This window comes from Pteropus alecto, unplaced genomic scaffold, assembly GCF_000325575.1.
Source record: "Pteropus alecto unplaced genomic scaffold, ASM32557v1 scaffold10, whole genome shotgun sequence".
Classification (NCBI taxonomy): Eukaryota; Metazoa; Chordata; class Mammalia; order Chiroptera; family Pteropodidae; genus Pteropus; species Pteropus alecto.
In genome coordinates this window covers 10,119,584-10,142,047 of record NW_006431210.1, presented here as the reverse complement: position 1 = coordinate 10,142,047, position 22,464 = coordinate 10,119,584, and the positions used below count along the sequence as shown (strand labels likewise).

Sequence of the window (22,464 nt, the reverse complement as noted above, 5' to 3'; positions counted from 1 at the left end):
CAGATGGGAACACTGACCAATACTGACTCAGAGAAGAAAGCATTAAGGAAAACCTCAAAGAAAAAAGGAATTGAGGCACATGGCACCCTAGGGGCTAAGGGATTTTATTGCTGCCACAGCTGCCATGACATGTGGGTCAAGGGAGGAACCACTGTGACAAGTACAAGGGAACTGTGAGACTCCCAGAGCAAATCCAGCTGTAGAACTAATGGAAGTCAGACGGCAGTGCCTGAAAGAAAGCCAATCTCCCGGTCTTCCAATTTCCTTCTGGGTTTGTTCTCAGAGGTCACAAACAGTCTCTTCCCAGTCACTGTGACTGTATGGACACCAGTGGACACTCTGAAGCCCCACCGCCCTTTCACAGCCAGCTCAATTGTTCCCTCTCCCAGGAAGGCTTCCTTAGCCCCCCTGGCAGTTGGATGTCCTCCCGCTCTGTCCTGGCACTGTGTTCACACCTCACCTCACTTACTAATTAAGGTCACTGTCTATTTCCCCACCTGCCCCCCATCCCCAGCCTGCAGGCCTCCCAAGGACTGGGAAGCTGGTGAATTCATCCCGCTGTTCCCAGGGCAGTAGGTTTTCAAAAACCCTTGTTAAATGGTTGCAAACTTCACGTCAGGCCAAGGGACCGAAAACCACAGGCGTGCCCAAAGGTTCACATAACAGATGGGTACCAGGGAGAGCTGGTCTCCACCCTGTGAGAGCCCCACCCTGCCCAGTGCATGTCCTGCCTGGTCATCGTACAAAAGAAAGGCCTAGCTCCCCCACCCCCGGTTACCCCAGGGGCCACCGCATCGGGGAGATGCCTGGTTCCTCCTCTCACGGCAGCGCTTTGCAGAAAGCGAGGTGAGCAGGAAACAGAAGTGAGTGGTCCAGACAAAATAATGAAGGTTGTTAAAACAGAATGCTTTGAAATGACACACAAGGACCTTCACAAGCACATCTCCCTCCAACATCCGTCAGATCAGTTCCCTCAACCCTTTTTGTTTCAACTCCAAGTATTGTTTTTGGACCAGGAAAAGCCCAGAAATCTTTCATAAGCCTCTCTGATCACTTCCTTTGACTTTCAGTGGCATCACACCAGACGCCTATCACCCTGCTACAGGACCTGCCCTCCTGAGCTAATCTGAGAGAACAAACTTCCTAAGGGCAGAGCTGGGCCAACCCACACTCCTGGAGGCGGGGGCGGGGGGAGACTGGGTTTCACGGTCCCACCTGCTAATGTGCCAGCCTCTGAGACAAAAGCAAAGAGGCACCTGAGGACAACACCTCAACGCTTCCAAGATTTTATTGTAAAGAAGCTGGTAGCTGGAATACTTCTTTCTGATGGCTCTGACAGTTCAAATCCTGATGCTTCACTTCTAGGTGAATAATAAACCAGTCAGGACGCTCTCTGCCTTGGTGCTGCTCCAACTGCCCTGGCCTTTTGCCGGGTCAGTGCTGCTTGCAGGGCAGATTCAGAGGGGCAGATGAAGGGCCTCAACCACCGGGGAAGATGCCGGCCTACCAAACCTGCATGGAGCCGCAGACTCCACTCTCGGCAAGGTTTTCTCTCTTAGTTGCAGCCCAAGGCATTCCCAACACACAGAGTGCTTCTGCACTCTCCCCTTGAGGATACCTGAGAACCAGCACGGTGCGTTTTAAATGTGTGCACAGGTGTGGTGTTGCCTGGCCCTCCTCCCTTTTCTGGTCCCACCCAAACCCGAAGGTAACTCGAAGTCTACCTGACTTGTCTGTCCACTAGAACATGATGGGGATGCAATTACCACCGACATAGAAGATAGGGACTAAGAAGCAGACTGTTAGGGAGGCAAATTTAACTCAATTTCTGTCAAAACTGCTGGCATGTATTCAGCACTTAAACCAGGCACTAACTCACTGAGTTCTCATGAGAACCCGACAAGGTCGGTATTATTACCTTGTTTCACAGAGGAGCATCCTGAAAGAGAGGTTGCCAGACTTGCCCAGGAAACACACCTCGTAAGGGCAGAGTCGGGGCTGGTACCCAGGCTATCTGGCCCCAGAGTTCACACTCCTAACCTCAAGCCTATTCTGTCTCTTCAAGAACTTAACATTTTGAATTACCTGGGTCTTAACTGATTCCCTTAGAGGCTGCTAAGCCCCAACCCATGGGGTCCACCTCGTTCAAGAGGAGGCTTGTGGCCCCGCAGCAGAGACGTGGAGAAAGCACTGCTGAATGAAAAGAATCTAGGGTGTGGAACTACATGGCCTCTGGGATCCCTTCCAGCTCTAAGCTCCTCCTGGCCTGTTTTAGAAAGTTCTGCCATCAGGTTATTAACAAAACCTAAGAGTTGGCTCCCACTCCAAAGTGTAATTCTGCCTCCTCTGACTCATACAGACAGAAATACTTGGAGAGGGTTCGTGGGTGGGATGGCAGCCCACTGGCCTTTGTAGGAGAGAGCCAGACCGCACGGGCTCCAGCAAGCGCTGGGCCTAAGCTCACGGCCCTCATCTCCACTACCAGCAGGGAGTAAGTGCTGCCCCATGGACAGAGGCTCCCAGTTCCTGGAGGGCTGGACACTGGAATGGTGGGGATGCAGGAAGAGATGGCACAGGACAGTGTACTTCCCAGCCCTTGGACACTGTCTTGTCATGGCATCCATAAAAAATGATAATGCGTATACAATACATTAATGAAAGGGGCTGTTTATGGCAAAAGGCAAAAACCCCTAGGGCTTAGGCCACCCCGAACCCTGCCTAGAAGCTCCAAGGATGCTGTCATACCTATTATAAGGCATTGGAGGCTCAGCAGCTAGAAATCTTGAGAGAGAATAATAATAATGAGAAAACAAAGGTAGCATTCCTAATTACTCGGCATCTCCGCCTGCAAAGAACAGGACAGAGGGAATTGCCGACCGATGGTAAATAACTCCCCTGTGACCCGCCCCCAACAAATTCCACGAAGAATGTGATCCAAGAAGAATGTGATCCAAGAAGCAAGAGAGAAGCATCTCACCTTAGAAGAACCACACTGTCAGACATGAAGGCTCCAACAGTCACATCTGAAAAGCAGAGGTATACACATTTAGAAACGTGTTGAAGCCCATCCTATCCATCTCCTGGCCAGGTGCTCCATGGCCATGAATGAAAGTCAGTCTTGAGGTCGGGGGCCTCTAACAGCAATTCTCTGGCCTATCTAATGGTTTTCTAAGAATCAGAGCCACACTGTCTCATATGGAAGCCAATCACCAGATATGGCTGTTGAGACCTTGAATTGTGGCTAGTCTGAACTGAGATGTGTCGAGTGTAAAATAAGACCAATTTCAAAGACCTAGTACAAAAAAACATTAGCTATCTCATTAATAATTTTATACTGATTATATGTTAATATGTCGGATATATGGGCTAAATAACACATTATTTAAATTAATTTCACCTGTATCTTTTTATCTTTTTTTATGCAGTTACTCGAATATTTTAAATTACACATGTGACTCACATTATATTTCTTTCAGACATCAGTGAATCAGAGAGAGGAAGACCTGCAATTAAATGACTCTTGGAAAAAGCTCCAACTTCTGTAAAACATGTGATTAATTTCCACTTCACTCCTTACTCTGTGTGACCTCAGAGTCTCTGTGTCCTCATCTGTACAATGGAGATAATTATCCCATGTCTTCTTCAAAAGCTGATAATGTCATACTTCTATCAGAAAATATTTATTAAACATAATGTTAAATATTTGTTCAATATAAGTTTTAAAATATTTAAGTATGTATTAAGAGTTAAATAAGATATTAAATCACATATTTAAATAAGAAAATTCTTGACAATACTTGGTAAACTACAAACCAAGCCACAAGTCTTAGCTGGTAATGTTTATTCCTAAATAACTTTAATTCAGGAAGTATTCACCCATCAAATAGCTCTCTGCCTTTCTTCCGCTCTAATATAAACCCCTTAGCCCTGGAGTTCCCATAACTACTTCACAGAACCAAGCATCTGAATCCAAGAGTGAGTCCCTATGTCTGTACCAACACCCTCATTATGGAAAAACAAAGAGCAAATCGGTGAATCGCAGTGCTGCTAAAATTTCTGCACTTTGGTGTGCTTGTTCATCTTGTGGTTTTCCAACAGTCTTTATGAATTGACTTAATATTTGAAAATAAAAAATCTGATAAATTTGTCATTTCTTTTATGAAAAATGCAAGGTACATTCAGATTCATCATAAAGTATGAATACACCTGCTCACATACCTGGAGCCTCGCCATCACAATGTGGGCTCTGACTGGTCCTCTAAGTTCTCTGAGGCTTGGTATCCTGGACTGTAAAGTGTGGGGACACTACCGTCTCCACCTACCTACTGGGGTTACCATAAGATGTACGTTGCACGTGGAAGCATTTTGCATATATTAAAGTGCAAAACCAATGTAAAGTATTATTTAGAGATGGTCACAAATTGCCCGGGACAAAAATAACTGCTTTCTCAAAAAGACCCATGAGGGTCGAAAGGGACAAAAACTTCCACACTGATCCTTTTCTATTTCCAGTCCTTCTGGCTCTGTAAAGTTTCAGGGGAAGATCAAAACTCCTCAGACTGTAAGAAACTACAGGATTTGGTGCCCTCCTACAGAATTGCATTAGTTTTCCTGGATCTTACTGAGGCATGTGAAGTGGAAAGAAATTTTTTCTCCAAATAACAAGATGACCTATCGTTTCAGGGACATTTTTTTCTGAATTCCAGGATTTTGGATTTTTTCCAATTCTTATCTGTGTTTCCTTACCTTGCTCCACTCCGTTCCCTTCAAACACCAAAAGAACCACTCTTCCACTGCCCAGTTTTACCTGAACTGGAAATCACTTGGGACTGGGGTTTGAAATCATACATTTTTACTTAATTAGTCTCAACCACCACGAGGCACTAATTAACCCTGAGGATGAACCGGCCCGCTTTGAACAGTGAAGGTCTGTTTTGTCCATCAGAGAAAGGACATGGTTTTCTTTTTGCTCCAAATCTTTCAATAATTTTCGTGTGGAGGGTGGGGTAGGGAAGGTGCTGCTCAGCTTTTTCCCTTTCAAGAAGCAGCTTCTGAATACGGTTAAATATCAAAGAAAACATGAGATTTCACTACTTATCATTTTATATGCAGATGTGCTATTTTTTTTTCATTAGAAAGACTTGCTGCCCCAGAAATCACTGTAAAAACCATCCTCCTGGTGCTTCAACCCTACAGAGTGGATCATCTTAAAACCCCCAAATAAACTTCAACACATTCACCTTAAAATCAAGTATCAGGTAAAATACCCTCTTCTACTGTGTGAATTTTCCTAATCCTAAATAGATGTGACCACTGCTTAGCCATATTGGAAATTATTCTGCCTCGAGCATTTTTCTTCATTTACCTCATCTGCCTTTAAAGAAAAATAGCTCACCAGGATAGCCATTTCCATCCATATCAATGCCCCCTGATATGGACTGTCCAAACATCCGTAGAACTGGACTTATCTTCCGCCCCGACAGTTTCTGAAACAGACAATAGGGAAATTGAGTCACCGGAAAAGAGCACAGTCACAAATAAGAATCTGTGACTGTTTTAGCCCAACCTCCCTAGGACACTTGGTCTTGACGTGACTGAAAAAAAAAAAATATAGTCCTAATTTGATCAGGGGTCCTTAGCAGGCATTTGAAGACCACACACTCCTTTATTATTACTTGCCTTAGCCAAATGTTATCATTTAAAACTTTTCCTAAGTTCAATGCTAATGACAAATCTACCTAGACTATTGTTAATGTTTTGACATCTTGAATGAAGTTTGAAACGGATAAAGTTTAGCTTCCATTCCTAATGAAGGTTCTGTTTTGTTTATATACAGGTATGGCTGGATGAAATTCTAAAAACATATTTTTCCTTATATCGCTCTACCCAAATATGTACCAAACTCATACCGCTCCTCTCCTGAGAGGCATGTTACAGTCTTTTTTTTCAATTAGCTTGTAAGATGCCTCCGTGGAAACTGCCTCTCCATCAAGGTGACCAGAAGATGTGCAGGCTCCTGAACTTCACTGATAGAATGAAGAGTTTACCTAGTAAAACTAGAACTGTATGGTCCTGAACCTTTCGTACGCTGTAGGAAATCCAAAAAAAAAAAAAAATGAGCTGAAGCTGCCCTTCTCTCTAAAAGGCAGTTCTCAACCAGAGTTCGCAGCCCTACCATCACGGGGCATACTAGCATCTATACCTACTTTTTAACTCATCATTAACTCCAATGTATGTTAACACATGTCACACTGGTTCAAGGGTATCTGTTGTACAACCAGCCTTCACCATACACCGTTTCTGTGGCGCAGTTCTTCACAAAGATACCAACCTTCCTGAATTAGAAAAGTCCCAACTTCTGGGATGGATTGGACCTGTTCCTTCTTCCCTTAGACGGTCTCCTTGTGGGGGAGGGGCGCTTACCCACAATGCCCTCATTGTAGAAGAGAAGAGAAATGCTTTGTTTTCACGCCATGCAGCAAAATCCTCGACAGAACCAGGTTTACAAACATCCAGGGGCTCACTTTAGACTTTCTTTCCTTATCGTTTTCCTTCCTGAGTCATCTTGCAGAATAGTCTTGAGGCTGGGGAAGGGAAGTTCCCACAGGATCTACAGATGGAGACGCCGGCGACGCTCCCTGCCTCCAGGCAGCCGATAACTACAAATAACCCTCCACTTGCTATCTTCAGTTAAGCCATCCAACAGGAAATGTGCAAGCATCAAAGTACAAATCAGAACACTGTAGGAAACACTAAAGAAATGTTTCTTGCTAACAGGCAGAGCCCACATCCCACATGGCTCTGTCTAAACAAACATGGATGTGTGTCTGCGCATTTCTTAAAAGCCACATCTTGAAGCAGACCATCTCCGCTCTGAAGTCCATCAACGCTAGCAGCAGCGTGCCCTGGGTTTGCATTTCTATGGTATGCTGTGGCTGGGATGAGGGGGAAGAGTGAAGGGGTGGTCCATTTGGGGGTGGCGATGCGGGCGTAAGTTATCCCACAGACATCTGCAGGCCATTATTCCATAAAGCCAGGAAGATAAGTCTGCTCGGTGCTAATAACCCTAAATGAAAACCAGGAGCTTTGGAAAACCTCCCCTTGACCAGGTTTTTATGCAGCGTCCTCGCGGCAGAAGAAAGATCACAGGGGCTGCCAGGACAGGCCCAGAGGGCTCTCGACTTGAGAAAGGCACACGAGGATCTTAAAATCAACACTTTTGAGGGTGAACTCTAGAAAGAGGAATGAGTTAAAGAGTAATGTGGAAGTACTCTGATCTCACAATTTATCCAGTAGAAATAATACCAATCCGGGCCAAAGAAAAGCGATTCTTGTGCCCAGAGTGTCTCTGATTTCCTTCTTGAGTTCACCCACACAATGCCTGCTCTGTCCGGACCTGGGCCCCGAAGAATCTATCATGAAAGGATTTTTTTTTTTTTTCCTTTTAAATCACTGACCTTATCACATACATCTTAGCAGCCTGGACAAGTACAATTATAGCTGTTTCTTTCTCTTTTTTTTAAGAGCCCCAAACTACTTCGTAAAAGCCATCGAGCCAGCCTGTGTGCTGACAAAGGCAGGATGGGTCCAGCTGCTGCTCCCTGCTTCCTACTGAAGACACTCCACGCTAACCACAAAATTTACACTTCGGTTCCCTGCAGGATTCCACCCAGCAACAAAACAAAGCAGTGGAGGGCTGCGGGAGGAGGGGAAGCAGGGGTCTCTCGCAGGTTCCTCTCTGTGTGATTAGCTTCCGAGGTCTGGGAACAAGCTTCCAGGAGGATGCGTGGAGAGTGACCCCGATGGCTGCCCGAGGACGGGGCCCCCTGGACGCCTTTCAGCTCGTCAGGAGAAAGATCTCAGGGGCCGCCATGACATGACCAGAGGGCGCTCAGATGGAGAAAGGGAGGCACACAGGATCTCAAAGTCAACATTTCTCCTGGTGAACTTAAGAGGAATGAGTCAAAGAGTAAGGTGGAAGAACTGACAGCTTATCGCACTGGGAGCAGCATCCCTGACCCAGACTAGAGACGCCCTTGTGACACGGATGTGACCCCTAAACTGTGCCTGAAGCTTCCTTCCTCCTGCCACATCAGCTGAATCACTTAAGAGTTTATTCCCACCATTAATTATTCATTTCTAATGAAAAGAGGATGATCTGTGTAGATAAATGCCCCTCGGAGTACGCAAGTTTCCAGATTCCTAAGTTTTCCAACTGAGCTTCCCCGAGTGTTCCTTTTTCAAATGTGAAGTTGAGGACGGTGGTTACAATAAAAAGTGTGGGAGTCAGATTGGCAGTTTCGATGGCCATGTTGCCACTTAGTGGCTGGTGACCTGGGGCCAGTTAACGAACCTCCTCGGGCCATAGTGGCTTCATAAAAAAAAATTAAAAAAGTGGATAATGAAGGTGCCCATCTCACATGGCTGTTATGAGGACTGAGGATACGAAGAGGGCAGAGCAGGCCGTCAAGAAGCAGCCCCTCCCTCCCAGCAGCCCCTCCCTCAGCATCTGTCTCTTAGCAGGAGGCCCCAGCACAGAGGGGACCTCCACTGGCAATAACCCTCAACCCTTATTAGCCAACTTTTACGTGCAGCAAGAAGAGCAATTATGAATGTATAAAATGAACTTACGTTTACGTACTGGCTTTTAAAGTCAACTTGTAAAGTCTTTTTCTTCTTACCTAGAAACTTTAGTACGTGAACAGGTTTTGATATTTTACTACTGTTTCATTTTATAGAACATTTTATAAGAACAAAACTCGGTTAAAAAATTTTTGTTTCTTTAGCAATAATCGAAACATGAGGCTTGCCTCTGTGATGAGAAATATGAGTAGGAAGTACTAAGCACATAATAAGTGCTCAGTATTTGCTGATGGGAAATTTCTTCATTTGTGCTCGGTCCCTTTTTGACACGGACCCACCGGGAGAAAGACACAGGCCTGTGCCACTCTATGCACAGACATCCACAAATATCCTGACGATGCTTCTGCCGAGAGCGTGACTTCCTTTTTTCCCATAGACTGGGTTTGACACCATCAGCAAGACTGAACACCAAGCTGATAGGGCAAAAAAACAGAACTCACTACTTCCATGTTCTCAAGTTTGGGGCACAAGGCCAGAGCTTAACCAGCTCCTCACTTCAATGCCAACTGTGACAACAGCTCTGTGATAGCTTTCAGGCCCCTCCTCCACAGACCACTGTCCTTCCAGATGATAGTTTACAATATATTCCTTTGGCTTAGCCCAGATGGTTGACGAACAAAAAAAAAGAAAGCCCCTTCTTTTTAAGTAAATGGCTCTAATTCTGGGTCAGAACTTGGGTATTATCCTTTGCAGATAGACTGCATCCTTGAATGTGAGCAAACTCAGGAGTTTATCAATAAGTTTCCGTACTTAATAAGCATAGCAATTGTTTGTCTTTCCCTCGAGGGTGAGAAGGCTAAAGGCAGGAACAATGTTGCATGCTCCTCTGTACCCAGGGCATGGCACAGAGTAAAGGGTCCCTACATGTTTGTTGAACGACTGTATGAACAAACAGTTACCACGCCACTCTCACACCAATTACCATTGAGTACTGAGGGACGATTCCACCGAGGTCACCATGGTAGATGTAGACCGCCCCTGAGAAGTCCTCCTCCATGGGTGCGCCAATGGCCACATCTGAGGGGAGAAAAACAGCCACGGGTTAGAAGAGCCACAAGGAATAACATAAGGGCAGAGTCTCTGATTTCTGCCATCATGTCTGAGTCCCTCCCGAAATGTTTTGGTTGTTGGTTGTTCGAGCATCACGATAGGCACATAATCTCTCAGCGGAAAAAAAGGTAGAAAGAAAATTATAGAAGCTGAGAAGTGTTTAGTTCCAGAAAAGTTTGCAGCTCATCCTCCTAGGAAAAATCATGGAGCCATCCAATAAAAAATATCAATATAAACCTCCTGCCCTATTTTCTGTCAGAGAGGCGAATTCCATAAACGATGGTTATTGCATAACTGAGAAAGTCAACTCTATTCCTGGATAAGGAAATCATATAAAATGGCATTCGCTTTACACACACACACACACACACACACGATGAGCATTGCACTCATAACTGACAACTCCTGGAACAAAGCTTATATTTTCCTTACTTATCTCTCTTTGTTTCTAACGAAAGTCATAAGTCTGCAAAATTGAGGTCAAGGGTGAGGGGCATGTACCCACATGACCTCTAGTGGAGGTCCCCTCTCTCCAACTGAAGCCCTTGCTGGCCAGGAGTTTGAGGGTATCCAAGGAGTCTGGAGTCTGGATGCCTGGCCTGAGGCAAGAGCTGCCCTCCGGCCCATCTTCCACCTCGGCCAAGCCCCCAGTGACATGGCTTCCACAAGTCCTGATGTCTGAACACTGTGTATACAATGAGGGGAGGAGGGATTAAACAGACCAGAAGGAGAAGCCAAGACTGGAAGGATACTGATGTCCAGACAGAACTAGACATTAGTTGCCCACACCCACCCCTCCCGACGCTTACATACGCAAAAGTCAGTCAGTCCAGCGGGCTGTCACTATCAGGGGAGACTGCTAAGTTCTCTCTTCACTCATTGCACTAACACAGTAGAGCATTGTGGAGCGTCAGCAGCTTGGAAACAAGAAGTATTTTGTGGTGGGAGGAAACTTGTTCAAACGTCTCTGCCATAAGAAGCCCCAATGGGCCAGCCCCAAGGCTCACTTGCACCCCAAACACATAGCAAAGCAAGCCAAGCTGATGAGAAGGGACTGTGCAGAAGCAAACTCCAGTGAGCTCAGAACTCAGTGTCTACATGGAGAGCATCTTCTCTAAAAAGAGGCCCTCTCTCTCCAGCATGCTTTGACAGGCCTGGCAGGCAGGCAGGTAGTGCATCATGCTAGGGCAAGGTCAGAGGGCAGGTGCCAGCTCACCGACCTGGGAACCCATCGTCGTCAAGGTCGCCCAGGCTGGCGATGCTCTCCCCGAAGTGCGCGTTGTAGGCGCCATCCCCAGGCAGGGCCAGCTGTTCCTCCAGGGCCCCCTGGGAAACCGGACAAAGGAAAAGATGGAATACAAAACAAAGCAAAACAAAACAGAACCAATCAAGAACACAATAAAAAACCAGAGCTGCCCCTGTAGCATACACCCATTGAACGGAAACACCTGGGCAGAATCACAGGCACCCAAATGTCCCTCTCCCGGTGGCAAGATGAGTCCCTTTTATCTGGGCAGCGTAAGGCTCTCCAACAGCCTAAGACACCTTTCACTGGGAAGGAGACTCCTATGCTGGCCAGGAACTAAACCTCTCCCTTGTCCTAATGCTCTGTAAACAAACAACCTACCTACCTACCTGTCCCCACCATATCCTCTCAGCTTTCTTTATAACATTTTTGCCCCAAAGTTGATTTAAGCAAGAATACAATTGCCTTTTTTCACTCCTGCTTTTTAGTACAAGTTTGTAAAGCTGTTTTGCAAGGTACTTGGATTAGCCATCTACACAGAGGGAGTTGCAGTTCCAAAGAGCCCACACCCAGCAGTTCTCAGTTGCGCTGGGGGCATACACAACCATGCCCAGTATCGGGTGTGCTTCACATTTCCTGAGCAAACACCAACCGACAGAGGGAGGAAGGTGATGGTGGCAGTAAAAGCCACCTGAGGACACCGACTCTACCCTCAAAGCACTGACATGCAAACATCAGAGTGCTAAAAGGCAATGTGATGTTTTGCAGCATAAGAGTGTCTGAACCTGGCCCAGTTGTAGGGGCACCGTGGACTCATTGTACCCCCACGGGCCATCCCAGAAAGCATCTGGCTTTTGTCATGACCAAATAATCTTCTTTTTCACTATAAACAAACAACTTGCAATTTGGAAACAATAAAGATGTGATGATTTCTCAAGTCAGTGAAACCCTTACCTCACGACAGAAATATGGAGATTCCTTCCTATTAGTGTGGTGGGAAAGAGAGAAGCACCCGTAGCTGACTCCTTGTATGTACTGTGTGTCCCCTCTCCTCATTTTAATCACACAATGACTCTGTAAGGAAGACCTCATGACTCTCCCCACTGAACAGATAAGGAAACTGAGCCACCAATTTTAAGCTATTTGTCTACGTCACATGGGCTAGGAAATGGCAAAACCAAGATTCGAATGCAGATCTATGTAGCTCCAAAGTCATCATTTTTCCCATTCCTCCACGTTGCTTTGCAATCATCAATTAAATAGGAAAAGGATCAGCAGAAATAAGAATACCCTGGTACCTAAGGTGGGCGCATGGCATTAAGAAACACACTGGTTGAGGTGCTGAGCTGTGTGGGTAAAATGTGGCCAGAGATGATCTGGGAAATTATCCCGCTTCAAGTGTCCACACCCTGATTTAGACACATAGTCAGGCTGTTGGTCTGGTCACTTTATTGCCTCAGACACGTTAACACTCACATAAATATTTCTGTCTCCTGCAAACAGGGTGGCTGACGGCCACCGAATGCCTACTGTTCTCGTCTCCATAATGACCATCGCGTTTCTCTCTACACCTTCTCTGTCCCCATATCAGTGGAGATGCAGATGCATCAGGAACCAGGAAGCATCCTCCTTCCCAGGTTTAGATCCACCTTCTCAAAGAGCCTGTAAACATCCAAGAAAGCCCAAGGCTCTGACACTTTCTGGCTCCTCTGTAAAGGGCTGTCCTTTCTCTCTGGCATCTGCCTGCTTATAGTTAAACACCACTGCCCCTTCTCAATTGGGATAACTAGCATCTTGGTCACCACTTAAAAGTACACTTTAACTGACTTTTTTGATTATGGAAGTATTACATTCTTGCTACTTGGATAAAGATAAAACTAAAATTATACCCAAGCACCACCACCACCCAGAGAGATCTGTTATTGACATTCTCTATGTGTTTTGTGTATTTTTATATGCTGTTTGTATACAGTTTTTACCCTGCCTTTTCCCTGATTATCTCAGAAGCATTTTCTCATGTTAGCTCAAAGGCTGGTGGCACCAGAATTTATTCATTTAACCATTTCCCTCCTGTTGAGCACACTTACTTTCAGATTCTGAAAAGATTCTTTCTCATTGGTCTCCTGCCTCCTTCCCCTGCCCATCTTGAGACATCAGTATGCTGGCCTTTGGCCACTGCACTGCTCCCACCCAACCCCCTTGGTGACCTAAGTAGCCCTGAGCCTCACACTTGGACCCCCTTGCCCAGGCCCAGCCCACTCCCGCCTGCCTAACTCCTACTCCTTCAAGATTCTTTCTAGCCATTGTGTCCTCTGAGAAGCCTTCTCTGCTTCTCTAGGTAGGTGTGTGTATACACTCAGAAAGGTAGCACAGCCTAGAGATGAAGCCAGCCAGCTGTAACGACTGCTTGCCTAGGTTCAAATCCCAGCCCCATCACTTCTTAGCTGTGTGATTTGGAGCAGGTTGCTTAACCTCTCTGAGCCTCAGTTTTTCCACCTGAAAAATGGCAACCCCTGATACCATGTGCACACTGCACTGAAATTCCACAGAAAGCAGGAGGAACAGTTCCTAGTACACAGTAAGCACTCAAACCATAACCATTAAGATTTTTCTTGACCCCTGTATGTTTGCAGTTGGAACACTGTATAAATCTTTGCATTAATGGAACACTGAGCTTTGTGAGGGTAGAAAGCATGTCTTTTCACCATCTCTGGGTAACAGGACCCAGTGCATGGCCCCAAGGGATGTTCACTGGACAAACGTCCCTCTCCAACACCCCGTCCTCGCGTTGCCCAGCACTGTACTCACATTTCCTCTGTTGATGTAGACGGTGACCTGCCCCTCGTCCCTGATCTCGGAATACATGGGGGCCCCCACCAGCAGGTCAGAGAGGCCGTCCGCGTTCAGGTCAACTGCACACAAGGAGGAGCCGAAGTAAGAGCCCATCTGCAACCAAGCCGAGTCGCAACAAAGCGTTCAGTGTCTGCCCTTGTACAGGAGGCCCTCACTCTTCTCCAGCCCGCTGGCTTTAGAAACACCTGCCCCAGGCCCCTCAGAGGCTGAATGGCTGCCCCACCCAGTGCCCCACCGCCCAGTGCCCCACCGCCCAGTGCCCCACCGCCCAGCGCCCCACCACCCAGCGCCCCATCAGCCAGAAGCCTAGGGAAACAGCGGAATCCTCGAGCTCCCGCGTGTTACAGCAGCAATGCAGAGGCCCCCGTCAACATGAGACCAGAGCTAACAGGCTCAGGATCCCCTTCCTGGAGCCCTCCCAAGGGGAAAACAAACGGACTGATCCCTGGAGAATGAGGCACTGTTTTTAAAAATACAAGATGAGGTTACAAATAAAGGTTACGACCATAATAAAAGTGCCTCGTAATTCAGACATCTGACAAGGCCAAGCAAGTAGGAATGTAAAATTTCACAAAACATGGGGAAACGGGTTACCCTCTTCCAGTCCTGTGCATAGCTAAAGATCGCTTAGAAAGGCATGAGCTGAAGTGACAGGAAAAGGTAGAACTCCTAAGACTATTTGATGGATGAGGGGACACAGCCAGGTTATACTGGCTCTTCTTTAATTCTAGCTTAATCTAGTACTTGTTATTTTAAATCAGGGATCTCAAACCCAAATGCCAACGGGATCCAGTCAGGTGCTATAACAAGTATTAAGAAAAAACAAATAACAGTGCACGTCCGCTTACAGGTGGCAAGTGGTGCTTGGCTTCAGTATCTCAAAAACAAGAGGGAGCGGTAGAGACTGGCAAACTGGAGGCCCCAGATCCAGCGCACGGAGCAGCTCCCACCCAGCTGCAGCCAACTGCTGCCCTGAGGAAGGCTGACCCAGGGGAGGCCAACCTTCCCATTTTTCAAGAAAAGCCAAAAAGCTAAAATTTCATTTGAGGGGTCTATTTTTTAAAACGATAGCAATTAATTCATATTTAAACAAACACACACTCACTATGCAGGACCAAAAAAAAATTTTGTGGGCTGTATCCCTTCCAAAGACTGCAAGTTTGCAACCTCTGATTAAAAAAAAAAAAAAAAAAAAAACCACATCGCTATTCTTTTAAAATAAATATTTTCAGATAAAAGGGCTTTGGTTTTATTGACACGAGCAGGCATTTTTTTCACTGTTGGAGTTTGCTGGCAGCTAACCCTGGAGAGTATGACACAGGTAGAGGGCACTCCAGACGATTTCCTGCAGCTAGCCCTGGGACAGGAGGACTCAGAAGTCCGTCCCCAGTCACATGCCAAAGCCACTTCCACTCAACCCACACCCCTTCCCAAGGGAGAAGGGCAGAGGGAAGGTTTAGAATCACAGGAGGTAGGGGAGGCAAACTATTTGCCAGTCGCTAACTCAGTGGCCTTGCCAATCTCCATATCTGGACTTCAGTAAAAGAACTAAGACCCAGGGCAAGTTCCTGAAGCCTCCAGCTGCTGTCTCTGTTTGAGCTCCAGGAAACTATTTGTTTCATTCCCATGGGCTATTTAACTTGGCGTTGTCATCACAGTCAAATCAGAAATCCCCGTTCATGAAGTTTCCTATCTACATTTTGACATCCTAATGCATCATATACTCAGTTAAGTCAATAAAACTTCAACACAGCAATGACATGCTTTAGAGTGAGCCTTTCTTGATCAGAGTTCTCCCATCAGCCGGAAATGTTGTGTCTTTTCCAGGGATATGTGTTTCTATGAACATCTGAACTGCATACATATTGGTGATTCCTTACATGTACTATATGAAGGATGTCAACCAATAAAAGACCAGAACTTGATTTTTTTGTTTTTTTCTTATGGTGAGGCCAGGAAACAGAACTATCTTATGAAATTCTGGCCAAATGAAAGCAGAAGTGGACCGGTGGTTTACTGAGTCAGAACCCTCCTGTGTGTGTGGGACTCTGGGAACAGGATAAGGCTAAAGGCATCCTTTGAAAGCTTGGGGTCATGTCCTTTCCCTATGAAATAATGGAGAAGTCAGAAAGACAAGAATTTCTCATGTCTTCTGATATAAAGCAGAATAAGATGTACAGAGTAACAGTCTATTTCAAAAGCAGAAAGATGATGATGGAGGTAAAGCTAGAAGACAGTACAATAAGAGGCAAGAGTAGGTGGCAGTATGAAGTATAAACAACTCTAAAATGGGGAAAGGTAAGGGCAAGAAGAACCCCAGAGAAAATGAAAAGCAGCACAGCTACAGAGTTGGGACGTGAAATATCTGGGCTGTTCAGTCACCTCCTCAGAAAGCCCCAACGTGTCTTTATTAATAAGGACATCCAAGCAGACAAATAACTCGATGTCATAAGGTCCACAGGAAGTTTGGACAAGTAGGTTCTCAAATGTTTACCTCTCACTTACCCCACTCTCAAATCCGCCCCTCAAAACCTGACCATGACTTACTCATAGGTGGGTGGCCATGTACGTTATCATCTAAACCAGGAGGTTTTTGAGAAGGAGAGAGGGCACAATCATAGATTGTTAATTATGCCAGGACGACAGGCATTAACTGAGTCTCTCCTGGGCATAGGCAGTGGGGAGTGGAGAGCGGGGACAGCAGGTGGGGAGGCACAGCTACCGATAAACATGAAAATATTCTGAAAACAGGGTGACGAGAGTGTTTAAGTTGCACGAATCATGTTAAAGTGTCCTTCAAAAAATAGTTATGTGAGGTGAGAGATTAACTAACCTTATTGTGGTAATCGTTTCACTACATATATATACATATATCAAATTATCAAATCATCATGCTGCACACCTTAAACTTACACAATGTTACATGTCAATTATATTCAATAAACCTAAGGAGGGGGAAAGAATCCTTTAATTTTGTTTTCAAACCCAGGTACATTTGAAGGGGAGCAGAAGGGTTGGGTTTTCCACAGGAGACACGCTTACCCGTCAATTATTCTTTAGAGGAAAATCTAAAATGTTAGGCTTAGCAGCATTCACCCGCTACTTGCTCATTGAGATTTTTTTTTTTTTAATCACAAATGCCATGGAGTTATTTATTTTCTAACTTTAGGGGGGCTTGGAAAACATCTTTTGCAGAATCGCTCACAGTCATTTTCCAGGGTTGCTGCTTTGGGGTTTGGAAATGTTAAAATAATACAAACCAGCCCAGTTCCCAGGGAAAAACAGGACTGTACTCAGGGAAAACTTCACAAAACAGAGTCTGGTGATGCATTCTTTGTTGAAAAGATTATGACAATTATATACTGAGTATATATATTAAAGTTGTTAAAACTGCAAAAGGTGAGTGGGACTTGGGGAACTCAGAATAGGATTACTCTGAGAACAGTATGTAAGGTTGCCAGGCTGTGGACAGCAGGAACTGAACCGGGGCTGAGGCGCATGGCCGCTCAGAGAGGAAACATCATTTTTCCCCCTTTCTCATGGTAGTGATAGGTAAAATCACCCTCTGACATTTTCCTATCTCCTAGCATCTCCCTCCCAAGACCCAGGTGTCCTGTGCTTCGTCCTGGACCTAAGGCCTCTGCTAAGATGAGCCTCCGAATGACCAACCTCATCTTCCAACCTGAATGCCTGTCCCCTTAGGGCAGCCAGTCACACTAAAGGATCCCGCTGACATAGCCACATTGGGTGTGCATGACTAATAAACCCATGTGTATTAATCAAAGGAGTCTCCAGCTGGCTTACTTTCAGACTATGGTGCAGTATTAATAGGAATTAGGATTAGGGAGAGGGTGAGGACGACAAGACAACACAGGCAAACAAACCCTGCCCAGGACTAAGCTGCGGACAGCCTTCCCGAGCTATTTCTATTTCAAGGTTCTTAAGGGAAACGGGTGGCTTTTGTTTGGTTTTCCTTTGTGTGACAACCGTCCCCTTGGCAACGGCGGAGGCGGGCTCAGGATGCGAGGAGGGGACAGCCGCTGGGTTGGTGAGATATGGGGAGTGAAAACCATTCGTCTACGTACCTCCTCCGAAAGTAATCGGTTATATATCATGGGTTTGCTTCCTGTACTCAACCGTGTGTGATGTCTGGGGAGGTGTAGATGTGTACGTATGAAATGAAGACGGACAGATGGAGAGGGAGAGAAGGATTGCCAGGCACAGAGGAACTGAGCGTGCAGAAATTTCGATGACAGTGTCTGAATGATGGACAGCCTTTTAAAGCTCTGTGCTGGAACCTGGCCATGTACAAACTCATCTTGCTACATGTCTCCTATAACAAGCATGAACCCCATGAATCTGCAGATCACATATGCAATGCTGAGAAAGTAAAGCTACCAAGAGGCAGTGGAGCTGCCGTATAAACTTAGGGCACAGTTAGGGCCTTTAAACCAGGGATTCCCAAACCCCCGGACTGCAGACCAATGCTGGTCTATGACCTGATAGGAACCAAGCCACACAGCAGGAGGTGAGCAGCAGACAAGCAAAGCTTCATCTGTATCTGCAGCCGCTCCCCAGCGCTAGCATCACCGCCTCAGCTCCACCTCAGATCATCAGGCATTAGATTCTCATAGGAGCACTGGTCCCCGGTGCCAAAAAGGTTGGAAACTGCTGCTTTAAACCAATTTTCCAAAAAGTAAGAACTGATTCCCATATGGCATCTCTCAAACAAAAAAGACACTTATACCAAGAATCTCACCTTTTTACCTGATGCCTGAAAAATCTTAATTAAGGTGCCTGATCTTCGGTCAGCTCTAAAAATATAAACCTATGGAATGAAAAAAAAAAAATCCAGTTAAGTTGGAAGCAATGGTCAAAGATATTTATCATCATCCTCCTGGGAGTCCTACTGAAATGCCTGGCCAGGCACAGGGTTCGGCACAGTGCTTACACTGGCTGATAATGATGAGCTCAGCATAGCTCTTACTTTATCATCTCTGCAAAGGAAATGTCCTTCAGTCCTGAGGCAGAGATCACCTCCAGTGCTCCTGAGCCACACTGCCGATGGGGACCACCCAAGGAACTTCCAAATTACTAGTCAGCAATTCAACTCTTGGGAAAAACATTTTCTTCTTTGACATATGTCCTTTATTCCTATTAGTTAGAGCTTTAGCAGTCATGTCAAGATTAAGACAGAGCGAGGGATGTATTTTAGACAATACAGTTTTCCAAAGTGATACCACAGAACATTAGCACCATGAGATCTGCCTGGGCAAATATGAGTTTAGTTTGGGAAACACCATAGTTAAACATTAAATAAGTTCCTTTACCGTGGGACTTTTCTGAGCCCTTAGTGGGCACGTTTACACCATGAATCTCCACCACAAAGAGGATCATTGTTGGAGAACTTTCTAAATGACATGATACAGAAGTTCTTTTTCAAGGTGCATTTTATGGGAAGTATGTCCCATGAGAACCAGGGCAGGGGACTCTGTCATGGGGTAAAGAACCGCCATCTTAGTGTGAATGCTTTCGTGTCTTGACACCAGGAATGAATGATGACCAAAATCCTGGAGGCCAGATGTCCATTCTGGGATCCTTGGGAATCAGGTCTGTACCAACCCCCTTCCTGGTATTTTAAAACAACAATTTTGTCAATTATGACCAGTTTCTCCAACACCTGTCATGTGGTCCAGACAAAAGCAGCATTTTCATGTTCTTTTTCCACTGGACCCAGGATTCTCTACCTGGCTCTATTAGTTATAAATCCCATTCTCATCTTAAGACTTGACAGGGACTATGCAGTCATCTCAACCATCTGAAGAGAAGACAATGCAATTAGATCAAGTTTTCTGCCATTGCTGAGGAGAGTTGCTGTCATCACCACTGAAGCATCCGCACCGCTGTGAACTGGGAGGTAAAAATTTTTACCAATGCTACAGAGATGCCTCGGTCCTGCAGCCCCTCCCCGGAAGACTTATCAAGGTGGGGACAGCTCTTGATGCTCCTTCTTCACTCTACCGTGTAAGAAGAATTCATGTGACTTGAAAAGACCTACATCTTTCTTGAAGCCATCAGAGTTCATCTGTTTGCCTCCTGCTGCTTGGTGCTCTGGGCTTTACCTGATTTCATTTTCAGAGAATCTTTCCCATAGCATGGGTGTCAGGGCTGAGGAGGCACATGCTCCAGAAACATGAGTAGTGGCTCCTAAATCCTGCCTGGAGGATCCAGGAAAATGATCCTCATGAACACAAAGCAGCCAAGCCTCGTTGGCTGATCATACTAACATCCTGGCTGAAGGCTCCAACGGACAGTGGCCCTGGCCCATCCGGGCCTCTTCAGAATCTAGATGCCACTTCTCCGAGCTCCTGGAGATATTGCCAGACTCTATCGTAGGTCCACTCATGGGCTCAGATCCAACTGTCATTCCTCTGTTCAATCTTTCCCATCAGAGAACCTACAGAGTTTATTAAAAATGCAGATTCCTTGACTTATCTGGATCTACTCGATCTGGATTTCCTGTACTCTGGAAAGGGAGGGGAGGGGAGGAGAAGAGAAGAGAAAAAAGAAAAAACCAAGCAGTTCTCGGTCCTTCAGGCCCCACAGAGGTCCGGATTCCAAAGGGATGCAGACAGCCCTAGATCTGAGGGATCTTTTGTATACTATGGGCAGATACTTCAGGGAAAGTATCCCAAATACTCCTAGTCCAGTCTTTGGGCTGAACCACTCTGAGTTCTAAAACACTGGAGAAATAATCTAGGCCCAAAGATAAATAAATTCCCAAAGATATCTGGACTAGATCTGGCTCCATTAAATGAAAGTCAAACTTGGGAAGGATTGGAAGAATGGAAGATTTGAAGTTAGATAGCACTGGACACCAATCCTCCAGAGGATGCCATGATGCCAGGGTCCTTTTTAATCAATCGATCAATCGATTACCTCTGACTCCTGTAAACACCGCTGTGAGGTCCCCTCACACACACACACACACACACACACACACACACACACACACACGGTCAGCTGTAAAAAACATTCTCAGATGTGAACGTGCAAAGAATTGAGAGGTGTATCGACACCATGATTAAGCTTTCAAGGTCAGCTCTCAAAAGTGATTGGAAGGACACAGAGGGCTCCTCAATACTTCATCACTTACTTGCCAGCCACTCAGCAAAACGTTCAGATCAAAGTAAGCTGACAAGCTGCTATAACAGCGGCGGCATGCTCCCCTCTTCTGTCTGACCCCACGCTATTCCACGGACGTTTTTCTCCTCACCTTTCCGATGCCTTCATCCTGCGGGGCGCCTCCTACCACATCGGTGGTGGACAGGTGAGAGAAGTGGCCGGCGGTAACTGCATAGCCTGTAAAAGATGGGCAGAAACCCAGGACGGGGTTGAGAATAGAAGGGCAGGGCAGAAGAAGGTACATCCGAGTTTCTCAAGCATCTTTTATCTAGACAGTTATGATCCAGCTAGTCTTGGAACATAAAGTACCAGGGAACAAATGGCAGCTGTCAGTCTTCTCATGCTGGAATAGCTCATCTCACAAAGAAACGTTCACAAGGACATCGGGCTTTCAGAGTGTCCTCTTTGGAACAGGTACTATACTAAATGCTCTATATCTTTTTCTTTTTGACACATTTTGAATTTTGATACAATTTGAATTTTCATAAAGTGCACGCATCTAAAGTGTAGAACTTAATGAATGTGTATAACCATGCAATCACCACTCAGAGTGAATAGAACCATAGAACTATAACCCAGAAGGTTCCCTCATGCCCTTTCCTAGTTACTACCTCCCACAGGTAGCCACTTGTCTGATTTCTATCACTATACATTGTTTGCCTGACCTAGAACTTCACTCAACATCTGTGACATTCACCCATGTTGTTGAGTATAGCAGTTCCTTTTTATTGTTCATTAATGTTCTATTGCATGGATATATCATAATATCTTTTTTTCTCCTATTGCTAGGCATTTGGGTTGTTTCCAGTTTGGGGCTATTATGAATAATGCTGCTCTGAACATTTTTGTACAAGTTTTTATGTGAACATATGTTTTTCATTTCTCTTGATTATATACCTGGTAGTGGAATTGCTGAGTCATATAGTAACTCTATATTTAACCTTTGAGGAACTGCCTGACTGTATTTCAAAGTGATTGCACCAGTTTACAATCCCACCAGCAGTATGAGGGATCCAGTTTCTCCACATCCTCACTAACACCTGTTATTTCTCTTTTTTATTATAGCCACCCTAGTGGGTGTGAAGTGGTATCTTGCTGTGGTTTAGATTTGCATTTCCCTGATGACTGCTGATGTAGAGCATCCTGTCATGTGCTTATTTTCTTCTATTCTAGATATAAGTCCCTTATCAGATATATGATTGCAGATATCTTCTTCCATTCTCTAAGTTGTCTTTTCATGTTCTTGATGGTGTCCTTTGAAGTACAGAAGTTTTAAATTTTGATGAAGTTCAACTTGCTTATTTTTTCTTGGGTTAGTCGTGCTTTCAGTGTTACATGTAGGAAGGCTTTGCTTAACTCAAGCTCATGAAGATTTACTCCTATATTTTCATCTCAGAGTTTTATAGTTTTAGGTCTTACATTCAGTTCTATGATCCATTATGAGTTCATTTTTGGGTATGTGAGAAAGGGATTCAACTTCATTTTTT

General features: G+C 45.4%; 1 protein-coding gene across 1 annotated transcript in view; it reads right to left on the bottom strand.

The window, feature by feature from the left end:
* The window catches only part of ITGA9 (integrin subunit alpha 9), a 290,420-nt gene that overhangs the window by 219,714 nt on the left and 48,242 nt on the right, over positions 1–22,464 (bottom strand). Inside the window, exons 7-13 of the mRNA XM_025038975.1 lie at positions 21,069–21,154; positions 18,552–18,620; positions 13,748–13,885; positions 10,914–11,019; positions 9,566–9,660; positions 5,396–5,486; positions 2,978–3,023 (exon numbers count right to left, since the gene is read on the bottom strand). Of these exons, the coding sequence (XP_024894743.1) occupies positions 2,978–3,023; positions 5,396–5,486; positions 9,566–9,660; positions 10,914–11,019; positions 13,748–13,885; positions 18,552–18,620; positions 21,069–21,154 (631 nt within the window). The remainder of the gene's footprint in view (positions 1–2,977; positions 3,024–5,395; positions 5,487–9,565; positions 9,661–10,913; positions 11,020–13,747; positions 13,886–18,551; positions 18,621–21,068; positions 21,155–22,464) is intronic.